General features: G+C 53.2%; 1 protein-coding gene across 1 annotated transcript in view; it reads left to right on the forward strand.

Annotated features, from left to right (window-relative positions):
• The first annotated feature begins 236 nt into the window (after positions 1–236).
• The window catches only part of NLGN2 (neuroligin 2), a 58,389-nt gene continuing 41,028 nt past the window's right edge, over positions 237–17,597 (forward strand). The window contains exons 1-2 of the mRNA XM_061589477.1: positions 237–850; positions 14,990–15,745. Of these exons, the coding sequence (XP_061445461.1) occupies positions 15,280–15,745 (466 nt within the window). The 5' untranslated portion in view covers positions 237–850; positions 14,990–15,279. The remainder of the gene's footprint in view (positions 851–14,989; positions 15,746–17,597) is intronic.

The following is a 17,597-nucleotide window of genomic DNA, read 5'->3' on the forward strand; positions in this document are numbered from 1 at the left end:
TTCAAACTCGGCCTTTACTTTTCCAGCCCCCCCGTCGCCCTCTTGTCTCCCTCCCTCCGTCCCTCGTCCTCCTCTTCCTCGGTCTCCCTCCCTGGTTTCCTTGCTCTCCGCTAGGCCTTGCAGCCGCTTTCTTCCTTTTTCCTCCTGACCCCCTGCCCCTCTCTCCTCCCTCCCCCTCCTGATCTTTCCTCTTTCCTCACCCGTTCCCTTCTCCCTCCCTCGGGGGTCCGGGGCCCTCCTGCCTCGGGAGGGAGAGAGGGGCGCAGGCCGGCCAGCCGGCCTCTAGCTACCCCCACCGCGCCGCCGCCCGCTCCCCCTCCCCGCCTCCCTGACGCGGCCGCTGATGCGGGGTTGGTGGGCGAGGCGAGCGCGCGAGCGAGGAAGGCGGGGGGCGGGCAGGAGGGAAGCGGCGGCGGCGGCCCGGCGGCGAAGGGTTCTCCGGCAGCGGCCCCAGCGGTGCCACCTCCCCGGCAGCCTCGGCCCCCGGGAGGGGCGGGCGGAGGGCAGGAGCGGAGGGGGCCGCCGTGACTCCTGAGCCTCCCAGCCCATCTCTCCCTCCCTCCCGCCTCCCCCCACCGCGTCGGCCTCCTCGGCGGCGACCCCCGATTTCCCCGCAATCCCCCTCCCTCCTTCCCTCCCTCCCTCCCTCCGATGGCCTTCGGCTGAGCAGCCTCCGTCCCCCCCCACCCCGCCTCTTCCCCACCCCTCCCAGCAGGATGCGGGCAGCGCTCGTCGAGGGAGACGGCGACCCCCGCGCGGCGGCGGCGACGGCACCCCGGGAGCCCGGCGCCGAGCAGGGATCCCAGAGGCGGCGGCGGAGGCGGCGCTCCTTCTCCTCCTGCTGAGGCCGGTAAGGCGCCCCGCGACCCACCCATCCCCCGGCGGGGCAACCTCACCCAGGAGGGAGCTGGAAGGGGCCGCAGACCCGAGGACCGGCCGCCCCCCCAATCCTCCTCTATCTTCGCGCCCCCTCCAGCATCTCCCGCGCTCCATCTTTCCTTCGCTGCATCCCTCCCTTTCCAGCTCACATAACCCCACTTTCCTCTCCCTCACCCCCCGCTCGATCTCCCTCTTCTCCCCCTCCCCCCTCCCTAACTGGCACCTGCTTCTCCCTTTCTCTCCCCCCCCCCGCGCATGAAACCCAATCTGAATGGGCGCTAGGCCCCGAGAGCTGTTGGCCACGCGAGCGCGCGCACACGCTCACACACAGACACGCCGTTCACAGCACCCGCGAGCACCCGGGGCAGCCTCCAGAGGTTGCCCGTTCTTTTCCCCCACCCCTTGCGCACATCCTCAGGCCAGACCACGCGCTGGCGGGAGAAGGGGCTCCCACCGCCACATCCCCGTGTAAATGTCCCCGCATCCATCCGCGTGGGAGGCCCCCCGCGCCCCGGCTGCATCCCTGCCTCGGCGGCGTCTGCGCCCGCCCAGGCCCCTGGCGCCCTCATCTCGCCCTTTCCCGGCCCTCCTTCTCCCGCACGTCCCCCCTCCCCCCTCTGGCACTGGGGGCGTTTTGGAACCGGGGTGCTGCAGAGGAGAGCAGACCTTTTGCCCCCGCCCGGAGCTCCGGCAAGGCCCACAGAGCCGGCCCCCTTGGAGGAAGGGACAGAGGGCGCGTGGCGTGGGAAGGGCGGGAGCTGCCGGCGCGGGTCAGAGGTGTTTTGCGGGGGGGGAGGCACGGAAGCACCTCAAGAGGCGCGGGAGGAGAGGAAGAGAGGAGAAGGCGCGAGGGCGGGGGGACGGCGGGGCCCCTCGCTAGGGCAGGAGAAGAGGGCCCAGGAGCCACGAGACCCGGAATTGGGAGCGGCACAGAGGAGCCGGGTCGGTTACGCGTGTGCGTGTGGAGGTTGGTTTGGGGGCTGCTGAGGGAGGCGCCAGCAAAGCCGGCTGGCCCGAGGAGGAGGATGGGGTGGAGCAGCCTGGCCAGCGGGGGTCTGCCTGCCCCTTCCCTCGGGCTTGGGGGTGAGTCCAGGGCGGGGCAGGGAAAGGCCTGCTCTCCATCTGGGCCTTGCAGGTAGGATGTCCCACTGGGAGAGCTCTTGTGTGTGTTTTTCCCTGGAGAAAGGAGTCGCACCCCAGACTCCTTTGAAACCTCCACTCTGTTCTGACTCCTTTTCTGGAATCATGGCCAGCAAGTGGGGATGGGGGGGCGTTAACATAGTCCCCATAGTACCTTTCCCATAGGGTATCCTTCCTTCCTTCAGATGATGTCAGACACTTACCACCCATCAGCGTCAGCCAACGCGGACAGACCCTTGCAGACGCTGCCAGTCAGTGTAGACATTATTGGCCTTAATGGACCAGTAATCTGACTCAGTATAAGGCAGCTTTGATGCTCAGGTGTACCCGGGAGAACCACTGTATTCAGTGAAGAAGGAGTGGCGGGGGAGGGGGATGTCTATTTCTGCCACACTTAGGGAAGGCACCTGTAAATGTCCCCCTGGGGCTGTTTAAGAAAGGAAGGATTTGGGTACAGGGAAGAAATTCCAACTGGCAGGTGGATGGAATTCATATTTAAAGGGCAATGTCAAAGATTCCTCTGTGCTACAGACTGGATAGGCGCCAGTTCCCAAGGTTTTATTGCTACACAGGGGAAACATGCCTGTTTAAAAGAGAAGACTTTTAAAGTGTACTAGGACTCATTCCAGAATTTCTCTCTCAGGTGTGATCCCCGTCACTGACATGGCAATGTTAATAAAAAAATGTTATTAATGGCATTCATATGCATGCAGTCATGGTTTGGAGTGTTCAAAGAGCCTTCACCAACCTGGTGCTCTCCAGCTGTTTTGGACTACAACTCCCATCATCCCTCACTATGGGCCATGCTGCCCGCAGGGGCTGATGGGAATTGGGAGTCCAACAGTGTTCCCCATCCCTCGCTAGGGGTTGTGGGGGGAGGTGGATTTTACATGTGGGTTGGTCACTTTACACTTCAAGTTCCTATTGTTGTATTAGTTGGCTGATAAACGCATTAGCATGTCTTCATATCCCTGCAACGGGTTCAAGCGGCAGCTTCATTTGCAATGTTGCAATGAAAAAAACTGGAAGGGAAGGGGAGTTGTGCAGGTCCTCTTTGTTGCCAATTGGGGGCATCATTTGTATACTATGTTCCCTCCAAAAAAACTGAGGGTGAAAGGGAAACCAGTACAACAAAGCAGGAGCTGTGGGGACATGTCAGGGACTAGATAAATTTATGGAGGACAAGTCCATCCATTGATATTACCCGTGACTGCTAAATAGAGCCTCCTTTTTCAGTGGCAGTCTACCTTAGAATGTCAGGTGCTAGGGATAAATAACAGGCCAGGAAGAGCCGCTGATGTGATGCGGGCTTCCCAGGGGCCACCGTGTGAAAAAGGAGACTGGACCAGGTGGGCCTTTGGTCTGATGTCCTTTTGACAGAAGACATTCTTGAGTGTTGTGACCCTCCTTTTCTAATGACGGTGGTGAGAGGGGCCCCATTTCCCTGGGGGGATCGTTTCATAATAATGAGGCCTTTCAAGTAGAACTCAACAGAGCAGCAGTAAAGTGAAGATAGACCCAGAAAGGAAAGATTTCCTAGCCAGGACACACAATTCATTTGTGGAATTCACTGCAGCAAGATGTTGTGATGGCCATTGCTGTAGGTCAGTCTTCCCCAACCTGGAGTCCTCCAGGTGTTTTGGATTGTAATTCCCGTCAGACCCAGCCAACACGCCTGCTGGCTGGGGCTGATGGGAATTGTAGTCCAAACCAGCTGGAGGGCACCTGGTTGGGGAAGGTTCTGCCTTAGATGGCTTTAGAAGGGGATTATCAACAGCTCTGAGCCTCCATGTTCAGGGGCAGTCTACCTCTGAATACCACCACTTGCTGAGGAGCAACAATTGGGAATGCGCGCTTCCTTCATTTCCTGCTTGTGAGCTGCTTTTGGCTGGCCGCTGTGGGAGGCTGTTTCCTGGGATGAGATGGGATGTTCGCCATCAGAAGATCAGTAGAGTCCTTGCAGCAGCAGTAGCTGGATCAGGCCAGAGGGGGCCCACCTAGCCCAGCATATCTTGTTCTCACAGTAGCCAACCAGATGCCCCAAAGGGAAGCCCGCAAGCAGGTGCAAAGAGCACTCTCCCCTCCATGGTGGCTAGTAGCCAGGGAGTTGCCAAAAGTTCGCTGCCCTGGGCTCCTACTGGGAGGAAGGGCGGGATATATATGTAATAATAAATAAATGAATAAATGATAAATAAAAGTTCTCACCTGAAATGTGCTTGAAGAAGGAAGGCTGATGCCAGGGTAGAGGGGCTGGTCTTTCTCTCACCCTCCCAACTTTACATTTTGTGTGCTGTTAGTAAGAGATTGGTTATCAGTGCTTATCAGATTGGGAGATAGTGAGGGGGAACTTGGTGGATGGTTATGAGTAAGGATTTAAGGAGCCCGTGTTGGCGTGTTTGCAGTGGGGAAGGCGGCTGGGTAGAGGGACCCGGGAATGTGCCGCCTACTGAGTCAGACCCGGGACCCATTTAGCTCAGTATTGTCTCCACCTGCCGGGTGTGCTTTAAGCTGGAATCCTGCATGGAGCAGGGGCCTGGACTCGATGGCCTTGTGGGCCCCTTCGAACTCTACTCTTCTATGATTCTGTACACTGACCGGCAGCGGCTCTCCAGGGTTCCAGACAGGGGGCATTCCCAGTCCCTGACAGGAGATGCTATTGGGGGTTGAACTGCAGGCAGAGCAGCTGTTCTGCCGCTGATCCATGGCCCTAGAGGCAGCACTCTGAGATGACAGCGGTGGGTGTTTTGTACCGTCTGTCTTCAACTGGTGGGTTGGGATGCACCTCCGGTTTGCAGCCTGACTGATGTTAGAAGTTGTGGCAACAGTTCTGTAAATGTATGTTTGGGCTAATGCTGTATTTCTGGCCTTAAAAGGTTGAAGACTACTAGTGAAGTGCAGGTGTATGTTGAGTCTACAACAGACAGATATTTACGGGGTGGTTAGGAGAAGCTTATGGTCTCACACTGGTAGCTCCATGTCAGTGCGGCAGTGGAATCCTCTCCGGGTTTTAGTCTGAACTTTCAAGGAGCTGTCCAAGGAGCTTTTGGCTAAAACCTGGAGCGGATTCCATTGCCCCACTGACAGGGAGCCACCAGTGGGGTCTACTCCAGTTTTTTCCAACCTGGCATCCTCCAGATGTTTTGGACTGCATTCCAAAACATCTGGAGCGCACCATGTTAGAGATGACTGTTCTCGCCTATTAGAATGGGAGGCCCAGTGACCCAGTACTCCAGGGTTCTGAGGGTGTGTGGAGGAGGAGAAACATATAGTATATTGGGTGCTCAGTAGGGGCTGAGCGACAAGACCCCACCCAGTCTAAATGTCTGTGGATCTGGACAGAGCAGGGCAAGGAGGGAGAAGAGGGTAGGTTTGTGGATACTTAATGCCTAAAAGAATAGGTTCAGGGGCACAAGCCTTTCTGTTGGTCACTGTGGCGTAGAAACCCTTCCTGGTAGTCTTAAAAGCTTGCTGAGGGAAAGGCCCTCTGCACTTGCTTGGGGGCCCTCTTGTCTGTGCACGTTCATGCCTTTTAGGAATCAGGTCCTCCTGGCAGAAAGAAGTCAGCCTGTGCCAAATGATTATCGTGGGGTGGGGGGAAGAGAAAGGAGGAGGCCTGGGGTCTCCCCTCCAGCTCTGCAAATAGGTGCCAAGTCCGGGGGGGGGCACCCAGCCCACCGCAGGGATTTCAGGCAGGATGAGTAAGTGGGAATCGCTGCTCTGGAACTCCAGTTGCCACGGAGATGCACAGATATCTGTAGTGACTGCCACGGCAACGGTGGTCCTTGGCTTTACGAGTGGTGGCTGTGGGGGGGGCAGAGGAGAGAGGGAGGGGTGGTGAGCTGAGAATGAAGGAATCTCCCCTGAGTTGCCCTCCTCCACTCCCCCCTCCCAACGAGTAGTAGAGCACTGCCATAGTAACACCTGAGGGACCAGGAGGGTGATGTGTTGTTGATGATGGGTGGTGGTGGCGGCGCAGTGCATGGGGGGGAGGCAGTAGTTTGGAAACCGTGGGAAGGATGAGAGCCCAGGCAGGTGGGGCTGTGCCCTGAATCCAGGCCTCGTTTTCCAGGGAGGGTGCGGGCTCTTCCGCGTCGATCCTCCCCATGTTTCGCTCCTTACCCTTAATACCCTTTCACTGACGTATGTGTGCGCGTGTGTGTGCGTGTCCCCCTGCAGTCGGCTTCTGTGTGGTTGCCGGAGATGGGGGGGCAGTGAGGGAAATGGCTCCTTCTGTGGATTTATGGCTGGTTGATACCCGCAAGGAAAAAAGCAAATAAAGATCCGACAAACTGTCCTAAAGGGACATTAATTATTAATAAAAAAGATTGTTCCTCTCTGTGACCGCAGGAAGGAGGGAAGGTAGGGGAGGCCAACCCCTCCTCCTGCTGCAGGGTTTCGGCAGAATATTTGATGCTCGCTCTCTCTCTCTCCCTCCTTCCACATCTTCATCTGGTCGCCTACCTATCCCTGTGCGCGCACATCCGTCCACCCGCTCGCTTGCGTTTCCTCTCTTTGCCTGACCCTGTTACTCATACGAGACGTGATGCTCCATCTGCTCATCCTGGCATCTAGAATTTCCCACCTGCCTCTTCCTTGGCATGACCATGGTATCAACCCCACCCCCCACCGTTCTCTCCCCCAAAACATCCTCCTGGCATTCCCTTCTCCTCTCGTCACCACATGCCAGCCTCCGGGCATGACGATAGGGGATGCTTGTCATCACGTCAAGGCTGGGTGCCCCCCACATGCAGGAGCCTTCTTGACCCCCACCCCAGCCTTGCTCCCACCTCTCCCGCTCCCCAAAGAAGCAGGGCTCTTGGCTTGCCTGTGCCTCTGGATCCTGTAGAGAGCACCAGACTGGGTACAGATCCACCCCACCCTCCAAAACCCTGCCTCCCCCAGCCCATGAGAGGAGGAAATTACTTCAGCTTTATGGGGTAAGGAGGTTGTTCCTGTGCCAGCCCCCACCCCACTGGTTTGTACAGCAAGGAGGGCCGGGTTGGGCCTGGGAGTCGGGCCTCTATCCCACCTGCCTGCCTCTGGCCCTCTGCCCGGCTGGGAGCTGGTGCCTCTCTGGGCCTGGCTGCCGTCCAGCGGAGCCTTTTCTATTGAGGATCCCATTTCCGGCTCTGGGCGCCCTCCCCCCTGCCAGCTGCACCGAGATGCAGCCAGGCACCCAGATAATCCCCCTCCCCATGCAGGACGAAAGCTGGGGATATATTGGCTTGCGCGTGTGTGTGTGTGTGTGTGGGTGTGGGCGCACACTGGAAGCCAAGTCAGAGGAGAGGCCAGGTACTTCCCTGCCTGCCTGCATCCTGTACATCAGCCTGTCCCCTTTTCTCCCCTCACAGGAGCCCCCCCCCCGCTCTGTGCCTGCTAAAACAATTGACAATCATTTGGGCTCAAGATCATCCCCTCCCCGATTTTCAATAAACGCTGCAGAAGGAAACTCCACATAGCAGCCGTGGCCAGTTTGGTGTCCTGTCAAGTTGCTTTGAACGCCCGCTCCCATCAGCACCAGCCGGCATGGCCATACGATGTCAGCACTGGTGGGGGCACTGCCCTTGCCGGCTGGGGCTGATGGGAGTCAGAGTTAGCGGTGGGGGTGAAATTCAGTTCAGTTTGCATTTAAAGGCAAAGTGACCTAATTTGCCCTTCCTGAAAACATATGAGAACCAAAACACAGATTGGGCAGCACGTTCCTCCAGGCAAGTAATGTGTGCAGAGATGCTTCTGCTTAGGCAATGTGTGCCTAGGAATGCATAAGGTACTCAGGATAACATACAAAAATGTGTTATATTAGGGGAAATTACTTTGCAAATGTGTGTATTAGGCAGAATTGCAAAGATGTCTATATTAGGTGAAATTTGCATGAAAATTTGATGAATTTTCATGACTTAAAAAAAACGTGGATATGTGGAGAGCTGAAGAGAGGAATAATGCGAAATGGATAGAAATCAAAATGGACAGATTCACCCATCCCTAGTTGGAGACCAAAACATCTGTGCACTCACACACATGTATTGGTCCCTCCAAATTTTGTTGGATTCCCTCCTGTCAGCCCCAGCCAAGGTAGCTACTGACCAGGGATGGGAGGCATCAATGGCGGCTGGTGGCTGTGATGTCAGTGGGGCAGTGGAATCCGCTCCGGGTTTTAGGAGTAAAGTACCTTGGACAGCTCCTTGAAAGTTCAGACTAAAACCTGGAGCAGATTCCACTGCCCCACAGAAATGGAGCCACCAGCCGCCACTGGTAGATGTTGAAGTCCATTACATCCGGAGGGCACCACATTGGCTACCCCTGAGTTAGATTTGGACTTGGGAGACCCAAGTTCAAATCCCCCCACTCAGTTATGGCATCCACTGTGTGGCCTAGGGCCAGTCACTCACACCTGACCTACCTCACAGGGTTGTTGTGAGGATAAAATGAGGGGTATATGAATTGAAGGAAAGGCAGAATATACCTTCAGTAAATCAATGTAGAGGCTTTGCCTGGTAGGCAAGCTGTAGCCTTGCCTTCTCACTTCCTGCTGTGCAGAACAGCAAGTTCATCCCTTTTGTACTGTCTGCCCAGTGAAGTTCAAACAAACAAACAGGTGAATGTGTGTGTGTGTGTGTAGGATTGTGTTGTTGTTTATGTGCCTTCAAGTCAATTATGACTTATTGCGACCCTATGAGTCAGCGACCTCCAAGAGCATCTGTTGTGAACCACCCTGTTCAGATCTTGTAAGTTCAGGTCTGTGGCTTCCTTTATGGAATCAATCCATCTCTTGTTTGGTCTTCCTCGTTTCCTACTCCCTTCTGTTTTCCCCAGCATTATCTTTTCTAGTGAATCAGGTCTTCTCATTATGTGTCCAAAGTATGATAACCTCAGCGTCTAGTGATAGTTCTGGTTTAATTTGTTCTGACACCCAATTATTGGTCTTTTTCACAGTCCATGGTATGCACAAAGCTCTCCTCCAACACCACATTTCAAGGGAGTTCATTTTTCTCTTACCCGCTTTTTTCACTGTCCAACTTTAACATCCATACATAGAGACGGGGAATACGATGGTCTTGCCATGCATAGGATAGGAATGGAAAAACCTGTCAATTTTGGTTCTCTCAGTTTCTCATTTTTCCAGTCTTAAGTTCAGTTTTCCACATTTCTGCAGCAGTTGGTATTTTTTTAAAGAATTAAAAGATCCTCATGAAAATGCAAATTTCTCCTACTAAACACATTTTCGTATGCAGTTTTGACTAATGTACACATTTTTGCCAGCAATTTCTCCTAATATAAGGCACTTTTGTATGTTATTTGCATCACAGAAATTTGGATGTGAACTTTGAAGGACGGCTGTGTTTCGGTTCTCGTATTGTTTCAGAAAGTGCAACTGATAGATTGGCTTTAAATGTGAACTGAATCAAATATCTCCCTGACCTTTAGTAGCAGGGGCCCCTCCAACCATGCATGCCTGTCTTCCTAGGGCAATGATGCCCGGCACCATTTCAAAAGGGGGTCTCTCCTTCCCCTTCCCCTCCCAAAGTTGGTTCTTCAAAATTGACAGGAGAGTTGCTGGTCACCAGAGTTAGATTTCTGTTCGCCATTGGCTACCCAGTGACTATTTGTGCATCAAGTGTTAGGAGCATAGGAGCCTTAGTGCAGGTCAGGCTGTTTATTCACCTAGTGCAAGTGTGAGGAACCTTTGGCTCTTCAGGTGATGCTGAACTACAACTCCCATCAGCCCCAACAAGCATGGCCAATGATCAGTGATGGTGGGAATTGTAGTTCAGCAACATCCAGAGGGCCAAAGCTTTCCCACACCCGAAGACACTCCTGGCTTTTGCTTTAAACTGCTTTTAATAATGTATTTTATAGCCCTGGGAGCTAGCAGTGAACGGTGGGTAATAAATTTCATAATCGCAATAATAATCTAGCCCAGGGGTTCCCAAACTGTGGTCTGTGGACCATTAGTGGTCCGTGAGCTTCATTCAGGTGCGTGTCTGTATTAAATATTCATATTGATTTGTACTGTATTTGCATTGCTTCTTTTATTTATTTCTTATATTGTATTTTACTGTATTGCAATTTAAATGCTATACAGTTTATTTCTATATAAGAAACAGAAGCAGCAACAAAAATACAGTTAAAAATCCTGCCGCACCTAGCACAGTGTGTTATGATTGCTACAACAGACAGGGAAATCATGAAGTGGTTGCAAAGACCAACAGCAGCGGTCTGGGGGATGGGGGGAAAGTTTGCGAACCACTGATCTGTTCCATTACTGCCCTGGAGTCCTTTGTATGGAAGAGAGGGATAGAAATTTAATAAATAAACAAAATAAAAACAAACTGGTGTCCTCTGGGTGTCTTGGACTACAGCTCCCATCAGCCCCAGCCAGCACGGCCATGACCCATGTGCGTAAGCATCACAGAACTATGCTGGCCAGGGCTGATGGGAAACTGTAGTCTAAAATAGCTGGAAGGTACCAGGTTGGGGATGGCTGGTGCATGCAATAAAGCACTGAAAGATTTCTCACGGGAATGGAAGTGGATGGACAGAGGGACATCTTTAGATGTTTAATTGAAGGGAGATAGTTGGGTGAAAAGGGAATAATTAGCAATTAATAATAAAAAATAGTATTATTTACATAGCACTTCTGAAGCATTTAAAGCCCTTCACAAACATTATCTCAATCTCTGCAGCAATCGGTATAGTATTATAATTTCCCTGATTATTCTGTGTAATCGCACATTTTCTAGTTCAACAATGGAACCGACAACCTCGGGAGGTGGTGGGATCTCCAACACTGGAGGCCTTCAAGAGGCAGCTGGACAGCCACCTGTCTGGGATGCTTTAAGATGGATTCCTGCATTGAGCAGGGGGTTGGACTCGATGGCCTTAGAGGCCCCTTCCAACTCAACAATTCTATGATCATGCTGGTTGTGGGTGGAGGTGGAATGCCTGATGTGTTTTTAACTGGAGGGAGGGATTGTTTGAGTCCATTTATGCTTTTGTGTCCCAGCTACTGACAAGATATCCACTAAGAGAAGGCCAAAGCTCCCTCAGCTAGTAGTTAAGCCAGACTTCCCCAACCTTCTCCAACTTGGGGCCCTCCAGATGCTGTTGGACTCCAACTCCCAGCATGGGACTACAGCGGCTGCGCTGGCCGGGGCCGCTGGGAGTTGTAGTGCAAGACATCTGGAGGGCACCGAGTTGGTGAAGGCTGGGCTAACCTCTCAAAAACGGAGGTGATGTTGACACTGAAGCTTGCCAGGATGCCTTTTTTCTTAGACCCAGTAGCGGCGGGTGGTTCCTCAGAGACACAATTTGTTCTCCGGCCCTCTGGAGGTTGCCGGAGTGCAGCTCCCATCTTCCCTGCCCGTTGGCTGTTCCAGCCCCGGGGTTCATGGGAACTGGAGTCCAACAGCCTTTGGGGAAGGGGTCCGTGGCTCAGTGGTCCCAGGTTAAATCCCCAATAGCATCTCCTCTCTCTGAAGCCCCGGAGAGCCGTGGCCAGTCAGTGAAGACAAGACTGCTAGATGGTCCTGGTGGGGTCTGACTCTGCATACCTCAGAGGCCACCTTGACATGTCCCAAGGCTGAGCCCTGGCACTTGAAAACAGCTTCAGCTGGGCCTGCCGCCCTTCTCTGAAGAGAGTGGGTGAGTGCCATCTCACCTGCGTGAGGCGTCGTGTCCCACATGTGAGCTGCTCCTTCCTGCCTGTTCTGTCTCATATATACCTGTTCTAAACATAAACGTGTCACTTCAAAAAATAAAACCAACAACCCCATAGACACTTCCCAACCGTGTGTGTGTGTGTAAAGTTCCCAGGTATCTGTGAGAGCTTGGCATCGATAATAAAGCTCTTTCTCAGAGAAGGAAGGGCCGTCGCCCAGTGGCAGAGCACCCACTTCTCAGGCCAAAGGTCCCCAATTCAATCCCCAGTGACCTGTCCAGGTAGGACTGGGAAAGATTCCTGCCTGAAACCATAGAGAGCCACTGCCACCCAGTGTAGACAGTCCTGAGGTGGACGGACCAATGACTCGGTCTAATGAAGCTTCCTCTGTCGAGGGTGCCCAATTCCCTCCTGTAGTTTGTCTCTGCCAGCTGTGGAGTCAGGTTTGATGTGCCGCAAGCTTGTGCCCTGCGTCTGTGTCTTGGGGCCTAGTGGGTGGAGGCTGCTCACTAGCAGGCTGGTCCAGTTATTGCCATGCCTTGAGGGGTTGCTGTTAATCCCAGCCTTTCCCCAACACCACCGTCCTCTCTTCCCTCCATTCATTCACCTGGATACTCCCCTTTGCCTTTCTTTTCCTGCACCTTTTGACTTTCACGTCAAATCTTGCTCCATGTTGCTATTGCTGTCCATCCATTCTGCCCTGGTACCCCCATATCCCACCATTTTCAGTCCACCATAAAGCAGCCTTCCCCAACACAGTGCCCTCCTGCTGTTTTGGACAACAGGTCCTGAGGGAGCACAGCTGTAGTGTCATCCGAGGCTGTGCTCCCACCAGCATCGAATGTCGGAGGCTGCTGGGAGTTGTAGTCCAAAGCATCTGGAGGGCACCGGGTTGGGAAAGGCTGCCGTAAAGTTGCAACTGCCTAGCCACCGCCTGTCCATCCATCCATTGTTCAGAGGAAGTTGGGTTGTGGCGCGCTCTCCCATCCCCTCTCTCTGGGCCTTTGGATTCTCCCAGACGCAATTTTGTACTAATTACATGTTCCTGCCTCTAATTGCCACATTGTGAATGATAAACAAAAAACTCCAGTTTTATTTAATTAAAGACCTGGTAGAATCCACCGGGGAGAATTGTGCGGTAAAGACTTGGGGAGAGGAAGAAGATGCTGCTTCTCCTCTGCAGAGCAGATTCCCATAGGGGTGGGATTCACCAAGAGCATGATATGCTCGTGTTTTGGTTGAGGTTCACAGGGGGAAGATGTGTGTCCCCCCAAATGGCTGCTTACCTTCATCTCCTCACAGTCATGTCCACACCTGGCTGGAAACTGGTGAGAATGAAAGGTGGAATTTCTGGTAAGGTGTCCTCTCTGGCCAAAGAGGTTTTGGATGACCTTTTTTGGGTGTTCAGTGTTGGACCTCATTGAGGTGTCCAGGCTTCGCTGGGCTGTGTTATGCAATGCTGCCATTTTCACACTCTCCGCAGCCGCACACGCCGCTGTTCTCTGGGGTGGGAGAGGCAAGGTGATATCACGAGGCCTCTGGCAGTTGCTGGGAGCCAGGAGTCACAAGCCAGGAAATGCTGCCTATTTTCAGGCATAGTCCCAGCTCAGGCCTCCTCCAGACTCCTTTTGTGTGTGTATGCATTCATGATGGCATCGGGACAGCTATATGCGACTCCAGTTTCAATACTCTTTGCATCTGCAAAAGTTCTGGGGTGGACATACCACTTTGTTTCCAGTCGGTGCATGTCCCATGGCTTCCTGCTGCAATCCTGTAACTTTTTAAAAACACATTTTTCTGGAGGGGGGAAGGGTTTGTCCCACTTTGATTGTGCCCCCCTGCAGGTAGCAATAACTCAACAGAATTGAGGAAGCATCTCAGAACAACTAAAAAAGCGAAATGATGTGTGGACGGTCTAGTATAAATCCACCACGAATGCGCTGTTATTGCACCAATGACATGTTGCTGAAGAATGCACCCACAGAAGAGAGACCAGTCTGGAAGGACCTTAACCTGAAAGCCTTCATTGTGTTCTTGGGTCAGAGAGAACCAGTGGCTGGCCTGGGTGCGGGGAGTCCCTCTGGAGGCTTGGAACTCTTCACATCCCAAGGAACCCCCTGGCCTACAGTGTTGTAGTTTTCCACATGGGGCACCCCAGAGGCATTTGCAGGAACCTTCCCTAACCTCTAGCCTTTCAGGTATGTTGGGCCACAACTCTCCCCAGCACTGGCTGGAGCTGACGGAGCGGTCATCCAAAACATCTGGAGGGCACCAGGTTAGGGAAGACCGATCCACAGGTTCCTGCTTGCAGACACAGCAGGTCCTGGCATCATGACACCAGTGCACATTTCGAGGAGATGGGCAGCATTGGCCACTGACTACCCACGATGCACCTCTTTAAGGCTGCACCCATTAACAGGGACAGGAAAATGAGTTACGTGTCCAAGGGCTGCAAAAGAGTTGTTAAGCAAGGAAGGTAAACAGACTTCTGGAATAGGTTAATGCCATCTCTACATCATTGGTGTGGTTTTGCTTCACTCCAGTTTCATAGGCCTTTTCCAGCAGCACTCAAAGGAGGGAGGGGAGACTTTTTGCCCAAAGGGACCTGTTTTCTTCTTAAAGGAACAGAGGGTGCCTGTGATGAGCTATGTCTCTCCTCTGTTCCACCCCCCACTCCCCAATCTCACCCTTGCAGTTTAATCCCCACGTGAATTAATGTGAGGCTCCCTACATACCACACATTTAGAGCAGGTGTGGGGAACCTTTGGCCCTCCAGATGTTGCTGAACTACGACTCCCATCAGCCCCAGCAAGTGTGGTCCAGTAGCCACATGAGGTGAGAGTTGTAGTCCAGCAACACCTGATTTAAAGCGCATCTGACGCACATGACTTTCCCCAAAGAATCCTGGGAGCTGTAGTTTATTAAGGGGGCTGGGGACTGTAGCGGTGTGAGGAGTAAACTACAATTCCCAGGATTCTTGGGGGGGGGATCATGTCCTTTAAATGTGCTTTACATGTATAGTGTTCACAGCCGTAATGTGGAAATAAGTTTCCAAGCAAAAGAAAAGTTGTAGACGAATTGGGCAGACTGCGGTTTGGAGATGGTAAAGTGGATTTAGGGATGGTGTCACTTTTAGGGAAACAAAAGTAATTGGGGAGAGGGGGTCACGAATGGAGGACGGATTCTTTTCTGAAAACCTCTCTCTCTGTCTCTCCACCCATCCCTGACTGTTTCCTTTCTCTCTTTCACCTCTTATTCACCCATCCCTTCAATTCTCTCTCTCTCCCCCCCCCCCAATCTCTTAACCTCCAGGTGCGTTTCTCTCAAGTCTGGCTGGACGTCGCTTGCGCTACTGGGCAACCATGGAACGCAACAGACACCCTTTCTGTGCTGGAAAACCCTCCTGTGCTTCTCGCTAAGACCTCCAAGCTTCCTAATCCTCTGCTTGGGCTGCAGGCCTCTCCCGGTTATTTCCTCCTCCTCTTCCTCCGCTGCTGCTGCTGCCTGGGTCTGCTCCTCCGTTTCTTTCTCCCCTCCCCCCAAAACCCCTTGTGGGAGGAAGATTCTTTTGCCCTCCCAGCATCCTTTGCTCTGCATCCACCATGCTCCTCCCGCCCTTGAGTTTCGTCCTTCGGGTGCTGAACATCCGGACCGGCTCTGCCCTCCTCTTCTGGCTTTTGGGGCTGGCCCTGTGCTCATTGCCCCTCTCGGGGCAGAAGCCTGAGGACAAATATCCCGTGGTGCCTACCAATTACGGGAAGCTCCGAGGGATCAAGAAGGACCTTAACAACGAGATCCTCGGCCCCGTGGTCCAGTACCTGGGGATCCCGTATGCCACGCCGCCCGTCGGGGACAGGCGCTTCCAGCCACCTGAGGCGCCCGCGTCCTGGTCCGAGGTGCGGAATGCCACGGCTTTCGCCCCAGTCTGCCCACAGAATATCCACGGCATGCTCCCTGGCATTATGCTCCCTGTCTGGTTCACCGAGAACTTGGAGATTGTTGCGGGCTATGTTCAGAACCAGAGCGAAGATTGCCTGTATCTCAACATCTACGTCCCCATGGAGGATGGTAAGAGTGTTGGGGAGGATGGTGGGTGGGAGAATGGACAGAGCTGAGCCCCACTCTCTTACACACACACACAACCTCTCCTCCCTCTCCAGCACTATCGGATAGGACACCGCCCTGTCAGGTGGTGGTGGGGAATAACAGAGAGGGTTTGGGTTTTTTTTAGCTCAGGTGTAATCCATCCGTGACCTTAGCTCATGCCTTTAATGCTGTTACCTGCTGTGCTGCTGACCCTTAGCCCCTGGAATCGATGCACCACACACCCTCATGCTCGCCCTGAACGCACATCTGGTCTCCTTGGGAACATCCTGAAATCCACACCTGACTTTTAAAAAAGCCAACCAACCCTAGGGTTGTATCTTGAAGATGTCACTCCTTCTCCAACCTGGGGCCCTTCCAGATGTTTTGGACTACAGCTCCCATCAACCCCAGCCAGCACGGAAGTGCTGGCTGGGGCTGATGGGAGCTGTAGTCTAAAAACTTCTGGAGGGCCTCAGGTTGGGGGAGACTGGGCTCTACAGCATGCCAATTGGAGTCTCCGCTCCAGATGTTGAAGCACCCTGGAATGCAAGCAAGGGCTGCAGCCCTCTCCCTCTTTGGCTGCAGAGAATGGCAACGGAGATGGCGGGCCCTCTACCCTCCCTCCTCGCTCTTCTTTCCTGGCCTGTGCCCGGGGGCATTGCAAGCATCAAAAGAATAATGGGTTTCCCAGCATCAGTGAAAAGTGGAAGCTGTTTTGCTTCTTAGCTTCCAAGCAAAGGCATACCCACCCTCACCCATACACATGCACTCTCTGCCTCCTTCCTTTCCCTTATTTATTTATTTTATTTATCAAACTTACATCCCACCCTTCCTCCCAGAAGGAGCCCAGGGTGGCAAACAGGGACGCTTAAACCAAAAAAGGCTCAAATATTTTTGGTCACAGGCTTGCGGAGGACACAGAGGAATGCCCACCAGTGTACATCTGTGAACATCGCTCAGGATGGTCTGCGTCCCCAAGAGCCTCGAGCCTCTTGGCAACGGGGAAAATCTCTCCTGGGAGGAGGGAGCAGGAAGCCGCTGTGCACTGAGGTGGACCATTGGGTCCATTCCGCACAGTATTGTCTACACTGACTGGCAGGGGCTCTCCAGGGTGTCAGGAGAGCCGTGCCTGGTGATGCCCTTGGGGGTTGAACCTGCAACCGTCTGCATGCAAAGCAGGTTCTCTACCCACTAGGCTATGGACCCTTCCCTGACAGGACCCTTCCTTTCTCGGAGATTTCTGAAGGAAAATGTTTGAACTGGTAACTGCCAATATGCATTTTTAGGGACAGAATCCCTTGCATTTGGCCGGAATTCACCTGATGGGCTGACCTCTGCCTAGGTCTCTACCTTAGTTAGCAAGTTACCTGCAGTTATTTTACCCTTTGGCCTGTGAATGGTCAGTCAGAAGAACCGATGTGGTTCCATTGGCTCCAAAAAAGGAAACAGAGAATCTTAGAATAGTAGAGTTGGAAGGGACCTATAAGGCCATCAAGTCCAACCCCTTGCTGCCTGGAGGAATAAAGCAGGAATAAGTCAGAATCTTTGATTCAGAAGACTGAGTTGAGATATGATAGCACTCTTCAAGTACATGAAAGGTTGCCACACAGGAGGGCCAGGATATCTTCTCAATTGTCCCAGAGTGCAGGATACGGAATAATGGGCTCAAGTTGCAGGAAGCCAGATTTCGACTGGACATCAGGAAAAACTTCCTAACTGTTAGAGCCATACGACAATGGAACCAATTACCTAGAGAGGTAGTGGGCTCTCTGACACTGGAGGCATTCAAGAGGCAGCTGGACAGCCATCTGTCAGGAATGCTTTGATTTGGATT

Source organism: Rhineura floridana, chromosome 11 (assembly GCF_030035675.1).
Source record: "Rhineura floridana isolate rRhiFlo1 chromosome 11, rRhiFlo1.hap2, whole genome shotgun sequence".
Classification (NCBI taxonomy): Eukaryota; Metazoa; Chordata; class Lepidosauria; order Squamata; family Rhineuridae; genus Rhineura; species Rhineura floridana.